The 16,290-nt window shown below is 43.4% G+C and overlaps 1 protein-coding gene and 1 long non-coding RNA gene across 5 annotated transcripts in view; one reads left to right on the forward strand and one right to left on the reverse strand.

Moving 5' to 3' along the window:
* The window catches only part of GCNT2 (glucosaminyl (N-acetyl) transferase 2 (I blood group)), an 82,020-nt gene that overhangs the window by 45,516 nt on the left and 20,214 nt on the right, over positions 1–16,290 (forward strand). The window contains exon 1 of one of the 4 annotated variants that reach the window (XM_014556192.2): positions 4,184–8,850. The exons of the other annotated variants lie outside the window; for them this stretch is intronic. Within the exon in view, the coding sequence (XP_014411678.1) occupies positions 7,932–8,850 (919 nt within the window). The 5' untranslated portion in view covers positions 4,184–7,931. Of the gene's footprint in view, positions 1–4,183; positions 8,851–16,290 lie in introns of those variants that run through there. 4 annotated transcript variants of the gene reach the window in all.
* LOC116658194 lies at positions 8,380–12,415 on the reverse strand. Its single transcript, XR_004313414.1, has 3 exons — positions 11,812–12,415; positions 10,064–10,926; positions 8,380–8,513 (listed from the first exon to the last, which is right to left on the reverse strand). It is a non-coding gene; the product is annotated as an uncharacterized LOC116658194 (long non-coding RNA).

Here is a 16,290-nt window from a genome sequence, read left to right on the forward strand (position 1 = left end):
TTTATAGATGAGGAAACCGAGGTGTGGAGAGTTTGTGTTACTTTCCCAAGGACACTCAGCTCTTAAGTGCCAAAGTCAAGACACTTAAATTTGTTTCGAAGATGGGGTAGATTAAAAGATGAAATTGCCCAACATTCACATTTCAGGTCCAAAATGTTAATTCAGGTTTCTACTTCCTGAATCATCTGACTAAGCAATTAGCTAAGACTCACTTAAAAAATAAAGCAACCCATTTATTTTGTTTGTTTGTTTCTCTGTTTTATTTTTTATTTTAATGCCCTTTTTATTTTTTATTTTTAAAATGAATTTTTAATACTATTTTTAAATTAAATTACATTAAATCAAAGTAAAAATTTACTTTCCATTTACACTTATTGCAAACTACTGGCTATAGTCCCCGTGTTGTACCATCCATCCCTGACCCTATTTTACACCCAGTAGTTTGTACCTTCCACCCCCATTCCCTCCCCCACTGGTGACTGCTAGTTTGTCCTCTATATCTGTGAGCATTAAAACAACCCATTTAATTGAGACACTGTAGTTACTAACATGCACTAACATGTAGTTACTAAGATTTGACCCCTTTTCTGTGGTTTTATGCAAACCGTAATTCCTACTCCTTTTAAAAACCAAATGCCTGGGGTTAACAGATACACACTACTATATATAAAACAGATAAACAAGGACCTACTATATAGCACAGGGAATATATTCAATTTCACATATAACCTATAATGGAAAAAAATCTGGAAACATATGTATATATATGTATGTATATGAATAACTGAATCGCTTTGCTGCACACCTGGAAATAACATTGTAAATCAATTTCACGTCAATAAAATATAAATTTTTTTTTAATTTTTAAAAAGAATCAAATGGCTACAATTCCCTCCTGCCTAACAAAAACCTTATTTGCTATCTCTAGTCTCTGGCCTTTCTGCCAGCTCTTTAACAGTGAGATGAAGGGGTTTATGCTGGAGTCCTAGTTAGGGTTTTGTGGCTTTTTCTTTTTGTTTCTTCCATTTCACAAGAGAAGCCCTTGGCAGTGGTCTCCATTTGCGTGTGTGTGCATTGGTCTGTGCTAGCTATATTTGACCACCTAGAAACTTAGAGGGGGTGGGTGTTTAAATCTACACCTCTTTGCTGCTTCAACACCTCTTCTTGTGTTATCCAGCTCAACACATTCAGGGCTGCATCTGACAGAGTTTCGTAACCATTTGTTTTTTTCCTCCAAGGATTCATAAATGTATCTCTCTAGTTTTCTCCTTATTAGGAATGAAGTGAACTTCAAATTCCTATAATCTCTGCAATCTTAACTAGCCTCCTTCTAGCCGGGGTGAAAAATCATAACAATTTTTACGGAAAGTAAATCAGGTCCCCCCCCCCCACCGCCACCGCCCCGCTTCCCGGTAGAATTTTCCATGCAAATGCTGAGCTGTATGCAGCTGTGTTTAGCTGCTCTTTGCGACTTGACAGGGCTCAGTTCTGCTCTGTGAGACGCCAAAGGCTTCAGTCTTACGAATCAGGCAAAAGCTGAGTGTAGGGTGGGTTTAAGGCTTTCTTTGCTTCCTAGCTTCAAAACCATAAAAGGGAAGGTTAAGATAGGAGGGGAAATGAAATTAAGGACAAAGCAGGATTGGGAATAAAATTAATGGCAACAATAGGTCACTACTGGCAAGAGATGGAGCCTGAGAATAGAAACCTGAAGTCGTTCTGCAGGTCATGGAGCCCGGAACAGCCTTGCACAGCCTCCTTCTGGGCACAGCTGGAAATGGCTCCATCTTTTCCCAAAGCGTGTGGAGTGCTTCTAGCTCAGTTCCCCAACTGTTCCCTGTAGTGGCAGCCTCCTGGAGACCAGTGACCTTCTGAGTTGAGACTCAGAGTTTCCTCAGTGGGTACCTTGGGGGAGGTGGAAGGACAGCCCCTAACACCAGCTATCCGGTGTCATTCACACTTTCTGGTACCCCGTTTTAACATACGTTGTCCTTGTCAGCGCAGGTGGCCCCTCCATCCTTATCCAGTTTAGATGACACGTGCTTTAAAGGCTGGCAGTCAGTTCTGTGTTGATGAGCGCAAAACGTTTTTGAATTAAGTGTTGACCTCCTGCTCTGTTTTCTCCTGGCTCCTTTTCTGCTGGGTGTCGTTCCCTGGTAGGAAGGAAAAGTGGTCAGGTCGTGGCCAAGGGTGGTTAATGTTGGGAGGCAGAGTGGAAACACCCTTGGTCTGCTTAAGGAAGAAATTATGTGGGCTCTGGTATGCGGTACTGCAGAGCAGTTGATCATCAGTGATAACCATACAAACCAGTTATTCCAGAAAGACACCTGATCCCCACTCACCTGGAAGACTCCTCTGGAAGAGTATTTCTAGGAGAAGGACTTTGACTCATTCTATTCATTAATTCATTCATTCATTCATTCATTTCTGGTGAGATATTATATAACATAGAAAAGGGCACATATCATTAGGGCTCAGGCTGATGCAGGGCACGGGACTGCCCCCACAGCAAGGCACACAGCATGAGCGACACCCCAGTCACCACCCTGATGTCTGACAGCAGAGATGCTTTTACCTGCTTTTGTCCTTTATGGAAATAGAAACACACGGCAAGCGCTTTTTCTGTCTGCCCTTGTTGGCTCAGGGTTATGTTTGTGAGAGTCCCTCTTGCTGTCGCTGCGGGTAGCTCTACGGATTCAGTCTCACGGCTCTGGGAGGTGCGGGTGGGCGGAGACGATTCTGTCCCCCAGGGAACACCTGGCGATATCTGGAGGCGTTTTTTGGTTTTCACAGCTTGGGGAGGGGGAAGGGCAGGGGGTGATAGTGGCAACTGGTGGGTAGAGACCAGGGATGCTGCTGCAGATACTGCTGGGCACGGGACAGCCCCCATGGCAAGGCACAATGGGGCCAAGTGCCAAGAGCGCCAAGGTTGAGAAACACTGCTATGTAACTATACAACTGTGGTTATACACTATCACCAAATAGCTATATAATTATAACAACTCTAACTATAACCATTTAACTAACTATATAACAGCCAACTGTGGGTGGGCATTTGGGTCCGTTATAAACATGGCGGCAGTGAACGTTGAGCTGTGTGTCCTTGGATGAACTTGGACACGTTTCTGTTGTGTAAATACCTGGGAATGGAATTGCTGGGTCAGAGGATATGTCTGTGCTCACCCTGAACAGACATTGCCAGTTGTCCATCGTTGTCCCAATTCACGTGTCCAACGGCAGTGCATGAGTGGTCCAGTTGCTCTGCCTCTGCCCCAGTATTGGGTATCTTCTGACTCTTGTTCATTTTTAGAAAAATTTTTGTATCCTTCTACAGCCTCCCCCATGGCAGCTTATCACACTAGATACTCAAAGCATCGTTGTTTGTCGGTAAATAATCGTAATCTATATTTTGTGGAAGACTGGGATTACGCACAGGTGTGCTTGCTGTGTACAGTAAATTCGAGCATGCATTTGCAGCAGGATGATTTGCGACTAGGGTTTGTCTTATGTAAATAATAGCAACTTAGCACCTTTCTGTATATCCATTTTCTTTCACTTTTCCTAAAAGTACCAATTATCTTTCCATTGTAAATTTTATTGAAGGGATCAGATTATCCACCGTTTGAATTCATGCTTATTAAGTATTTCCAAATTATACAATATTGTTTATCCCGCAACATAGGCTGTTTTGTTTACAGTATATTTCTTACTTAGTCTTAGGAAAATAGGTCAGGGGGAGGCAGGTCACTGAGGAAAAAGAAATCATTGAATTTTGGCATCTGATCCATTATTTCTCAAACTTTGGTCTCAAGACCTTGTTAGAAATGCAAATGATTAAATTCCACCTGAAACTAACTGACTTCTTGGGGTGGGGGACCCTGCAACCTGTATTTTAACAGCCCTTCCATGTAGAGATGTTAAACAGAAGTTTGCAGACTTTTGATCTAAACTCTCCTCAACCTCAAGCCACAGGCACACCTAGTTTGGCTGAATCCTTTCTGGAAACAAGTATTTTGGTAAAACCATGAGTCAGTTCTTCCTCCAAAGTTAAGCAGTTAATTTCCACAAGCAAATTCAGTGGTGAGTTTCACCCTGAACTGTTTATTGGCTGTGACCTATTTGGGATCATTTTTCATTTTCTAAGTCCCCCAATAACAGGCTCTTCGTAGCATTAACTGCTACATTTCTGCTACCAGAAGATTGCATCCTGTCTGCACACACTTTGACATTTGCCTATGGGAATTTGTGTGTGGTGTCTTTTGCAAATATTTGCTTAGCATCCAGGAAGTGATGCCTTTGCTACATCAAAATCAGATGCAGATTCCTGCAGCTCACACTACCATGGTATGACCTAGTATGGATGCCTTCTGAACCTGCCACCTAGGTTCTTGAAAAGTCTGGGTATTAAACTTCTTCCCCGCTCTGAGACAAGGGTTTGAAATCACGCTTTGGGTTCTGTGATCTAGACAACAACTTCTGTGCTGCTAATTAGATGAGCGGTGTAGAAAGGAAAATGATTGAGTCCCAGGAGAAGGTGGATCTTCCCCAGCGAACCCCACTGGAGGACTTCTGAGTTATGGGAGAACTGTTTTTTTAGTTAAAGATGTGCTTTGGAAATGTCTACATTCTTCTTCGCTTTAGCATTATGATCATTTTAAGAAAAATATACATACATACATAAATACACAGATCGATAGATCGATCGATAGACAAAAGGTTTCGTTTACAAACCATCTGGACACCCGCAGCAGAATTAATTGGCTGTACAAAGTGAACTGGATTGTCACCATTCTCTGCTTTCTCATGAAATACTCTAAGTTCCAAGGGGGAAAAATAAATCCCTACATTTGATAATTAAGAATGAATCCCTGAGTCATTTGACCTGCTTCAGTAACAGCACAAACCACACAAAAATGACCTTCCAAAGAACAGCAACCTGCAAGACCAAGGACCTCATTTACCTAATCTTTTCTGCCTTACACCTCTCAATGACACGCCAACAAACCTTATCAGACCCAGCCCTCTCGGTGCCCTTTCCCTGTTACATAACATAATAAATCTAGCAGTTTTGCTCAAGCCTGTGTCCCCTCAATTTCTTTCTCCACTACAGGATAGCAGTTAATTGAGAACGGAAAAACAAGTCCCAGAACAATTATGAAAGTATAATGGCTTTTGCATAAGTACATGCAATTAAACCAGGGGAAGATGCGCGAGGATGTGGGGCTATAACTTGGTGCTGCTGCGGTTACATTTACAGTTAGGTCTCCATACAGGCGTGGGCTGAGAGGCAAGAGAGAAAAGTACTGTTTGTCTGGTAAAATCACACCTCCGGGTAACTAGATGTTGGCTTTAAAGAAAAAAATTGTGATGGCTCTCCTAGTCTTTGCTCTTCTAACATATAAATTAAAACAGTGGGCAAAACATGGGTTTCAACATTCCTTCTTCCATAGCTGAAAATGGTTTCTACCTTTAAAGGTGGAAATGTGGCTAGAACTCAGGTTCCCTGGGTTTTGCACTGTTCTCCATTAGTAATCATGGGGGTTAATGGATAACCCTTCCTTGACATAAAAGAGAAAGCACATCTTATGTGTTTAATGTGATTAAAATGTTGTGGGGTGTTTTGTGTTTTGTTTTGGTTTGGTTCAGTGTCATTTAATCTGTCTGGTCAACCCATCTGATCATAGTTTTTGTTGAAACTGATCAGAAGAAAAGATACCTGTTGCTCTGTTCCCAATTCTAGTTAAAAGAACATTTACTCAGGAGCACCTGGAACCATGGAGGATGTAGACACATTCATTTACTAACTCAATACATATAAACAGGTAAATAATGCCCCCAAATGCCTGGTGTCTCATCTGGATAAACAGGTCACAAGGCCTGTTGGGAAGGAAAGGGGCCAGGTAATGGCCTTCCCCTATTACAACAAGCAGTTTTTATTTTTAAATTTTTTTTGGTGGGGGGAGGTAATTAGGTTTACTTACTTATTCTTAGAGGAGGCACTGGGGATAGAACCCAGAACCTCATGCATACTAAGCAAACACTCTACCACTTCTGCTATAACCCACCCCACCAACAAGTGGTTTTTTTAAAAAAAGCTCTCTTGTAGGGATTGTTTAATACCGAAGGACAGCCAAAAGGACAACAGGAAAAAGCTCTGTTTTCAACACTCAGACAATGCAGTTTTAAATAACAGATTGACTCCAGAAGTATGATGCAAGTTCCTAATTTAGCTACTGTCTGTATTTCTCAATATAGTAACATTCATGTTTCTCCTCCGTATGTATAAATCTGAACCCCGGGTTGTTGGCCAGTTGGAAATAAAAGCGTAAATAGACTCTGCTGGCCTGATTAAGTCATGTAGTGGAACACTTTGTCAAACTGCAAGTATTTAAAATATTTTAATATTCATTCTAAGCCAAAAAGCTTTGGCCAAACTAGATCCTGAAATTACTCTCTGTTGTTTTGAAATAGGAGATACAATCACCTGATGTTTAAACGTATTATTTGGGGGAATCCAAAAAAAAAAAAAAAAAAAAAGAAGGTTGGGATTGAATTTTCCGTTGTCATGAATTTTAAGTCATTTTCAGCGGGGAGGGTATAGCTCAGTGGTAGAGCGCATGCTCAGCACGCACAAGGTCCTGGGTTCAATCCCCTGGACCTCCATATAAAGAAATAAAACTTTTTTAAAGGTGAAGAAAAATGAGAAGATATGCAATAGTCACCTTGATGTTTTAGAACTCATTGTAAAAAAAGTACGTTGACCTGTATTTTAAAAAGAGCTAGTGGAAAAGTGAAAGGTGAAAGATGAGAACCTTCTAAGTAAAAGAGTTTGAAGCACTTCAGCCAAAACACTGCTATTTACAAATAGGGGGAAACAGCGTTTGTTTCCTCGGTGGTTCGATGAACTTAAGTGAGCAGGTAGACAGCACTTCTCTGAGTATTAGATGATGTTCTCTGGGTGGTTAAAACCTGAGTGCCCTTTAGGTCCCCTGATCTGAGCATCATTTGTGCCACGATTCAAGTGCTTTCTGGTGAAGATTTAAGGTCCCATCTAAATCAGGGGATGTAGCTCGGGATTTGCTCATTCGACCTCAGCATCCTATGACAAGCAGCACAGTGGACGCTGGAAGTGGGAGGAGACGGGCTGCCCCCAACCTCAAAGTCACAGGACCAAGAGCCCTGCAATTTCGGATCCCCAAGGACTGGAACTCCTGTGAGCTCTTCTTTTAGAAAAGGGTGGGGCGGGGCCAGAAAGCATTACAAAAGAGCCAGATGACTGAGGGTCTCTTTTCTTTTCGATCTTGTCACTTCGGTCATTTTTTTCCATCAAAGCGGCATATTTGAGAATGGAGGCTACATGATACCCAGTGGAATGTACTGGAAGAGTCGGGGACCAGGCTGTGGATCCCTGCCATGAGCAACAGGAGGGGATGGCTAGCAGGAAACAGGCACGCCTGCCTGAACACATCATTTCAACTTTGGCTTTTACTGCACTAATTCCCCGAATGACAATAACAAGGGGTGATGGGGCAGGGGCGGGGGTGGGGGGAACCTCAGGAAATGAAAGAAAAGAGAGTTGAGAAACTAAATCGGCAGGGGAAACGGAATGAGCAGGGTTTTAGTGACACAGCTAGCCGATGCAAGCAGGGAGCCAGAGGGAGGGGAAAAGGCTGGGCTTAAGCAACCTGCTACTGGGATTTAGACAAAGGCGGTTTGAGAGAGGCAGAGGACGAGGCGGAATCAGTTGCTAATATCAGCGCAGGGAGAGAGCCAGCAGCTGGACTCCCAGGATGAAACCGAATAAATTCACAGCGTCTCCTCCAGGGCAGGAATGACTGGAGTACGTACCAAAGTAAGAACTCAGAGGAACAAGTAAGTTTGGGAAAGGACTTACAGATTTTGACGGTCTTTGCAATCCTGCTCCTCTTGGAGGCATGCCTTCATTGATGCGTTCCCTCTTTATAGTTTCTGTCTCTTGCGTCATCATTTTTATCGTGTTCTATGTGCTTGGTTTTGGGGGAGAGCAAAGCTTCCAGAGGTTAAATAGCTCAGACACTTTGATGCTGACTCAAGTTTGCGCATCGTTTATCAAAGGCAAAACACCCTTCCTCTGGAGAAACAAACTGATGATACACGAGAAGTCCTCTTGCAAGGAATACCTGACCCAAAGCCACTACATCATGGCCCCCTTATCGAAAGAAGAAGCTGACTTTCCTTTGGCATACATTATGGTCATCCATCATAATTTCGATACCTTTGCAAGGCTCTTCAGGGCAATTTACATGCCTCAGAATGTTTACTGTGTTCATGTGGATGAGAAAGCGACAGTTGAATTTAAAGATGCAGTGGAGCAATTACTGGGCTGCTTCCCAAATGCTTTTTTGGCTTCCAAGATGGAGCCAGTGGTCTATGGTGGGATTTCCAGGCTCCAGGCTGACCTGAACTGCATCAAAGATCTTACAGCCTTAGAGGTGCCCTGGAAGTACGCCATCAACACCTGCGGGCAGGATTTCCCCCTGAAAACCAACAGGGAAATTGTTCAGTATCTGAAAGGCTTTAAAGGGAAAAACATCACCCCAGGGGTGCTGCCCCCAGCCCACGCTATTGGACGGACCAAGTATGTCCACCGAGAGCACCTGGGCAAAGAGCTTTCCTACGTGATAAGAACCACAACACTGAAACCACCTCCTCCCCATAATCTCACCATCTACTTTGGCTCTGCCTACGTTGCTCTGTCAAGAGCGTTTACCAGCTTTGTTCTCCACGACCCCCGGGCTGCTGACTTGCTCCAGTGGTCCAAAGACACCTTCAGTCCCGATGAACATTTCTGGGTGACACTCAATAGGATTCCAGGTAGGTGAGATTTCATGTTTCACGTGAAGGCAATGTGCTGTCTTGGAACAGGCTTTTCGAGAGCCTGCTCCTTTTTATGAGAAGTAGAAGATGAAAACTGAAGTGTATGGTTTTCACCCTCATCCTTTCTAAACTCTAAACATCTAAAGAATGATGTTCTTTAGGCGATAGGGAATAAAATAGTCTAGCAAAGCCAAGAACACCCTTCCGTGGCATGGCTTTACAGTTCATCGTGTTCTTTTGCACTCATCATCTTATTAAAGTTTTACCACAGTGGGGATTATTGTTCTCGGTCCCCACTGGTGTTCTTTCTTTGCCCCTAACTTGTCACACTTGTGGTAACCCCAGGGCCTTTGCCTGGGCTGCTCTGCTGTCTACTCCCAGACCTCCACAGGCTCCCTCTTAGCAGCCAGATGTCATCAACCCAGAGAAGCCAAGCTGACCACCCGACCCTTTGCCTTCAAAAAGTTTATCCCCTTCTGGAATTATCACCCTTACTTATTTGCCTGGGTTTGTTCTTGGCCTTCTCTGCATTAGCTCCATGAAGTTGGGTCATTTTTCTACCTTGTTAACAGCTGTATCCTCCAGGCATAGAACACATAGTAAATGCTCAATAAATACATATTAGGAGAATGAATGAATGAATGGGAAAGCAGGAGGCTTTACTATGACACCACAGCTGTCTCCCTAAGACCCCGTGAGCGAAGAAATATTTGGACTCATGTATGTCCCTATGTCATAGGTGAAGAGTTTTCAAAATATACATATATTTTTTAGTTCAGATAAACAATGAGATTCCAGAAGACCCTCCTTTCTTTCTCATCAAGACTGTTCTACCTTTACTAATGGACCAGATCAATTATTTTTAAAACTATACAAAACATGATAGGATTTCTTCTGAAGGAAACAGCATGCTTTGGACTCAATGAAAAATACAAAATGGATCTCTGATGAACTCGACAGCATTATTACAGCAAGAGAAAAGCCATCATTGTTCTGGGTTTTGGGGGGCTGCCAAGTTGGAAACATGGGTAGGTGCTCTCAGGCTGCAGGGCAGGGCCTGCTGGGCGGTAAACATGCCAGCATTCTCTGGAAAATACCGTGTTTGGTCTCTGAATCCCGGAGTGACTGGCCGAGTGAACCAGGCTCGCTCTCAGTACCGTACACTTGCTCTTTCCTGACCTCTCCCTTCCTCCCGCCACCATCTTTTCACCTTTTATCTGTTGTTTCCATCGCTGGCATCTCATTGGAGAGCGTTAGTTGCTTAGATGATGTTCATATTTAAATATGTATTCCCTGTCTATTTGCGCGATTCCCTTGAGATTTATAAAGGTCCTAGCCACGTGGTTCCACAGAGATCGTATTGAGATGAAGGCGCTTCTCAACTCTGCAAAAGCCTGAATTGTCATTTCTTAAAAAAAGAAAAACCTGGGTTTGGGTTAGTGTTAATTGTCTATGGCCACTTTGCAGAAGGATGGTCAGCCTTATCAATGGCAAATCAATTTAAGAAAATCAAGGGAAAAAGAACTTTTACTTCCTTTTTTTTTTTTTTTTCTTTTCTTAGCCCCTTTCTCCTTTCCAGCCCTAATCACACAGACAAGGTGGGAAAACCAAGAATGGTATCTAGACAGACACAGGCAAGAAGACCTTTTTTGCTGCAGGTTTGTGGGGCGACTTGCTGGTCTCTGCCCTCTCACAGTGACAGCATGACCCCGTATCAGTCGCCTCTTGGGCGCTCCCATCTCCCCAGCTACAAAATGAGCCCCCAGGTAGGCAAGACCCTTTATGTCCCTACCTCTGCCTTTCTTTGCAGAAGACACAAGGTCCAGAACCACATAAACACCTAGCACGCGGCTGTCGAGAATTTGTAGAAATGCTGTTGGGTGAGTCTGGACTCCGTCAGCCTTGTTGCCTCTTAGCCTTGGTGAGTGAATTTCATTTCCCTTGTGGGAAATTGGCAGTAAGAGCTCCGCTCAGAGAGGCTCCGTGGTCTGATTCTGCAAAGGATGTTTTTTTCAGAATAGCATGACATTTCCTGGGGTGCTGCCTCCTTCCTCTCAAACTGCGGAAGGCATCCTGGTTCAGGGAGAAAGCAGAAGGATATCCTGCTGGTAGGTGGGGACTTCTTGAATTACAAGTGATTTAAAGAAAACAAACCATCAGATGCTAGAGTGGTCAAACTCCCCATTTTCCATCACACACTCCAATAACTCCAGCGGTTTTGCACTTGAGTTTTCTTTGTGAGGTAAGATTTGGTGGGTGAATCTGGTTCTTTATTATCAGACAGCCTTTCACCATATCGGGTCTTCTATTTTCAGTGTCATGTTTTAAGTAGGGGAAGTCCTTCGGTAAACACAGCATAAACAGCTTTTTTTGCAAATGTGCAAGTTCAGGTCGGGCTGTTCCTTTCCTCCCTCAAAGTTTCCTTCTCTCTGTATCCTAAACATCCTAAATTCAAGTGTCTGTGCTAGAAAGGCGCTGCACAGGCATATCAGGCTCCCTGAAACACCCACGAGAGGACTAGGACCACGGAAATGGTTAATACCCTTTACTAGGTGATATCAGAAAACAAAAAGAGACTTGTTTAAAACTCAAGGGAAAGTATATTCATAGAGGTAGGACTAAATCACATATCTTCACACTGCTTAAAAACTTTTTCTTTTTTCATGTTGCCTTTCTATGGAGAAAACAACTTCTCTCTTGGTTTTCCATGCTTAGGTTTTTTTTCCCCAAACTGCGCTGGACAGGGCCAACAAGAGTAGTTCCATGGGGGCCCCAGTCTCACTTCTTTTTTTCAGGGGAAGCCAGAAGGGGTGGCCATCATTCCATCCTGTGTGGCTGGTGTACCAGACAGATGGTCTAGATTTCTCCCTGGGCCATCGTCTCAAAGGAAACCCTCCAGGAGCAGAGCTTTCCCTGACTCACGCTACAGAGCATGAGGCTCTGAGGGCAGGCGCTCACCTTGAATTCTGGTGCATGTTGCTACTTCCTGGCGTCTCCAATCCTTGCCGTCACTGCTAGATGTCACCTTTAAGAGAATCCATTTCCTCTCGCTTTTCTGGTTATTCCCAGAGCATTTTCTTTGGCTCACCTGTCCCAGGGTGGAGTGCCAGAGGCCTTTTAGATATGTTGCTTTAAGTTTTGTGCAGTTGTGTAGTATCTGCAGAAGCTGCCGCTGGTCTGGTTCCTTCACAGTCCATTCCTGGGGCTACCTTGTCTTCTGGCCCCACTTCACAAGGAAGGGGGGCGTCTATCCTTAATGAAAAGGCAAAACTGCTCTGTGCTGTGGCTTCAGCCACATTTTTTTTTCCCCCTCACACCCTGAGCTTGGTCTTTTGGGTTTCTGCTCCTGTGTTCCTCTGACCTTTCTCATGCTATGATGTTTTTCTTCCATAAGAATGTTTTCATTTGCCTCTTCCCTTTTTCCATTTTGTATACTTTTTTTTTTCAGAACCCCTTTGTCAAATAAATTAGGTCAACCCCACAAGCAACCACGTGATCACATTTCCTCATTTTTTTCAATCTTAAAAATAGCATGTATCCTACTTTGATTTATTTTGCTTTTTTCACTTTGAGTTTTATTTATACAGGGACATTCTTTGGGAGTGTGTTATGACTCTTCAAGTTGCATGTGACAGAAACAACTCAAAGTTGCTTAAACAGACACTAGAACTTACCGGGTCATAGAACTGAGGTGCCCAAGGAGGGTCCCCCAAAATAAAGTTGGATCTGGGCTTGGAACAGTATATGTGGGACTCTTTTCCTGCCAGGTCCTTTCTCTGTGGGGTGACCAACCCATCCCTGTTTGCCCAGGTCTGAGGGGGATCCTGGGCCTAAGACTTTCCATGTTAAAACCAGGAAAAGTTCCAGTTTGGTTTGAGTTGATCACTCGATCTCCCTGTCTCTGTTGGCTCTATTCAGGCTGGTCCTCCCCACCTGGTGTCAGAAACGGCAGAAGGAGCTCCAGGTACCTGCTTCTCACAGCTGGCACTCCAAGGAGAAAAGAAAGGGATGTTCCCCCAATGGTTCCAGCAATGGCTCAGGGGAGTCAGATTGTTCCTGCTTGGTCCAAATCCCTCTACTTAAAAAAATCAGGGTCATGAAGAACGCTGACCAGCCTCACTTGGGTCGTTTTTTCACCCTAAAGCTAAAGATTCAGGGTAAGCTATGGGGAACGATGTTTCCTCGCAGCGATGCCCTGCAGCCAAAGGCGCACGCCCCCTGCAGGGGATTCCTGGTCCTGCAGGTAGGGGTTGTCAATGGGCAGCCGCACACGGATTAGAGAGAAGATTTAACGAGATACATGGGTTTTCAGCACTTGAACAATTGTATCTCGGAGAATACTAATTAAATTGTGGGAAAAGCATGATTTCAATAAACATGCTTCTCTTCCTGCATAAAAACATTTTAATAATAATTATTCTATTTTAATTTATATTTATAAATATAAATATGCAAGTATCAACATACACATACAAATAAGTTAATTACTTAATATAAATGTAACTGATAATTTTATATAAATATACTTTTCTGTATATTTATTTTTTGCAATAATAGTTGTTACATTTGGATAGTACTTAGTAAGCAAAGAGATTTCTAGAACATTATCTCTTTTTTAAAATATTTCATTTATTTATTATTATATTATTTAATTATTTTGTTTTGGCAGGGGTAGGGGAGGTAATTACACTTACTCATTTCTAGACGAGGTACTGGGGACAGAACCCAGGATCTCACGCATGCTAAGCACTCCCTCTACCAGTTGAGCTGTCCCCTCTCCCTGCACATTATCTCATTTAACTTTTTTTTTTAATTAAGGAAACTTCCTTTATTATTTTTTTTATTGACATATAGTCAATTTACAGTGTATTAATTTCTGGTGTACAGAATAATGATTCAGTTATACATAAATATATTCCTTTTCACATTCTTTTTCATTATAGGCTATTACAAGGTATTGAATATAGTTCGCTGTGCTATACAGTAGGACCTTGTTGTTTATCTATTTTATATATAGTAGTTAGTATCTCATTTAATTCTTATAAGAATCTTCTTCAGAGAAGGACTATTGTTCCCATTCTGCAGATGAGAAAATTTAAGATTAAAATACGGGACTTGTCCTAAGACAAATACTGCATTTACCCAGCAAGAAATAGGAATGAAAAAAAACACGTAGGGGAAGCAGAGGTAAGATTTGTGTACACTGAGATTAAACTGAACCTGGTTTTATGAATTCTCCATTTAATTATTGCAATAACAGCAAGTGTTCAGAAGATGAAGTTTAGCTAATTCTAAGTCTCATGAAGGTTGGAGAATGACTGTATAATCAGACCCACCCAGGAATATTTTTCTCTTGTTCCTTATGTCACCTGGATATTTAGCCCATTTTCCTGGAAATGTTGGTCTTCTCATGCGAGCAGAAGGTACAGAAAAGATCAGGAAACTACTGTTTACTGAACATCTGCCTATGAGTCTGCATTATCTCAGTTTAGTCTTCACGAGAATCCTGTTGGGTCGGCACTTAGATCCAGGACCTCGTGCATGCTAAGCACACGCTCTACCACTGAGCTACACCCTCCCCGCCAGCATATGTTTTGAGTCTTCGTTTTGGTTATCCCTGTTACTGTTATTATTGTTTTCTTCATCCATAAAATGGATTTTCATTCAATAAATATTTATTGAGCACTTAGACACGGTGCAAGGTACTGAGCTGTAATAGTGACTAAGAATATAATTGTAACTAAGACAAATAGAACCTCTACTCTCATGGAGTATTCTGGAAGTAGAAGACAGATAATCAAAAGTAGACGGAGAAAATCATTAGAAATTACAAGTGCTGTGCAGTCAGCCTGCAGGCTGATACAGGAAGGGACCTGCTTTATTAATTTTTTTTCAGTTTTTTGTTTTGTTTTGTTTTGTTTTGTTTTGCTGGGGGGAGGTCATTAGGTTTCTTTCTTTATTTATTTCATTGGCGGTACCAGGGATTGAACCCAGGACCCAGTGCATGCTAAGCACACTCTCTACCACTGAGTTTTACCCTCCCCTCCAAAGGGACTTATTTTAAATAGGGTGAGTCAGGATAGGCTTCTTGGGGAAAATAACACATGAACTGCACCTCCAAAATGAGAACGAGGTGGGGCGGGTAGAGCTCAGTGGTAGAGTGCATGTCTAGCATGCAGGAGGTCCTGGGTTCAGTCCCCAGTACCTCCTCTGAAAATAAATAAGCCTAATTACCGCCTTACCCACCCCCCCAAATTAATTAAATAAATAATTTTTTAAAATAAATAAATAAATAAACATAATGACCTTCCCTCCACTCCCTGCAAAACAAAAAACCAAATGAAAACAAGCCATCAGAACGGGAAAGAGTTTCTAAGCAGAGGGACTAGGAATTGCCAAGATCCTGAGGTGAACAAGTGTCATGTGTTCAGGAGCCAGAAAAGCAGCCAGCGTGGCTGTGGCTGAAGGATGGATTGGGAGGGCTGGATTCGGCTGGAAGCAGGCAAGGCCCTTGGGTGAAGGCCACGGGGCTGACGTGACCCGGCAGCGCCAGGTTCAGAGGGTTATTGGCAGAAGAGGCAGGAGCATGCGCGCAAGGGCTTGGCTGAAGGCAGGTGCAGAGGAAACGGTCAGTAACCGACCCTGGCTACGGGCCCCTCTCCCTGTCTGGTGCCGCCGTCCCTCTCTCTTCCTCTCTGTCCTACGATAGGCGAATTTCTTTCTAACTGCTTCCCCTGACTCCATTCTCAGCCTGCTTTAATCCATCCTCCACAGGGACAGAATGACTGGATAAAAATGCACGTCAATCTTGTGATCACGTCTCTCTCATTTGTAGAAATCTGTGGATCCCCATCACAGACAGCATAGCGTCCTAGCCTCTTTGCCAGACGGGGAGCTCACTGCAGTGTGGCCCCTCGGCCTTTGCAGCGACTTCTCTCCCTAGGCCCCGCCCCACCCCCATCCCATACTAAGCACCAGCTCTATCTACCAGGCAATCGTGGGTCCCCAAAGTGCCACTTTCAGCCTCCCTGCCTCCACTCGTGCCAGTCCCCTGCCAGGATGCTCTGGAATGCTCTTCCTCCCTCTCCCTCCTCTGACTGACATGTGCTTTTCTTTGAAGATTCAGCTCAGAGTCACACTCTCTGAAGAGCCTTTCCAATTCTTGCTCCTGTGGACTCGATCGTCCTGTGTCACATTGTACACCTGTTAGTCTTGCAGTGCTGTGTTTGCAGTCCTAGTGGCCTCCTAGATTGACCTTCAAGGGTAGCACCCACACCTGCTAATTTTGTTTGCCATATTCCTCGGTCGCCTGGCACATGAGCAATGCTCAGAACAATGGAGTCTTGGCTCCTTGAAGTTCATTTAACTTGCACAAACTCAACTGTAGACACACACACACACACACACACACATACACACACACACACACACACACAC

Source organism: Camelus ferus, chromosome 20 (assembly GCF_009834535.1).
Source record: "Camelus ferus isolate YT-003-E chromosome 20, BCGSAC_Cfer_1.0, whole genome shotgun sequence".
Taxonomy (NCBI): domain Eukaryota; kingdom Metazoa; phylum Chordata; class Mammalia; order Artiodactyla; family Camelidae; genus Camelus; species Camelus ferus.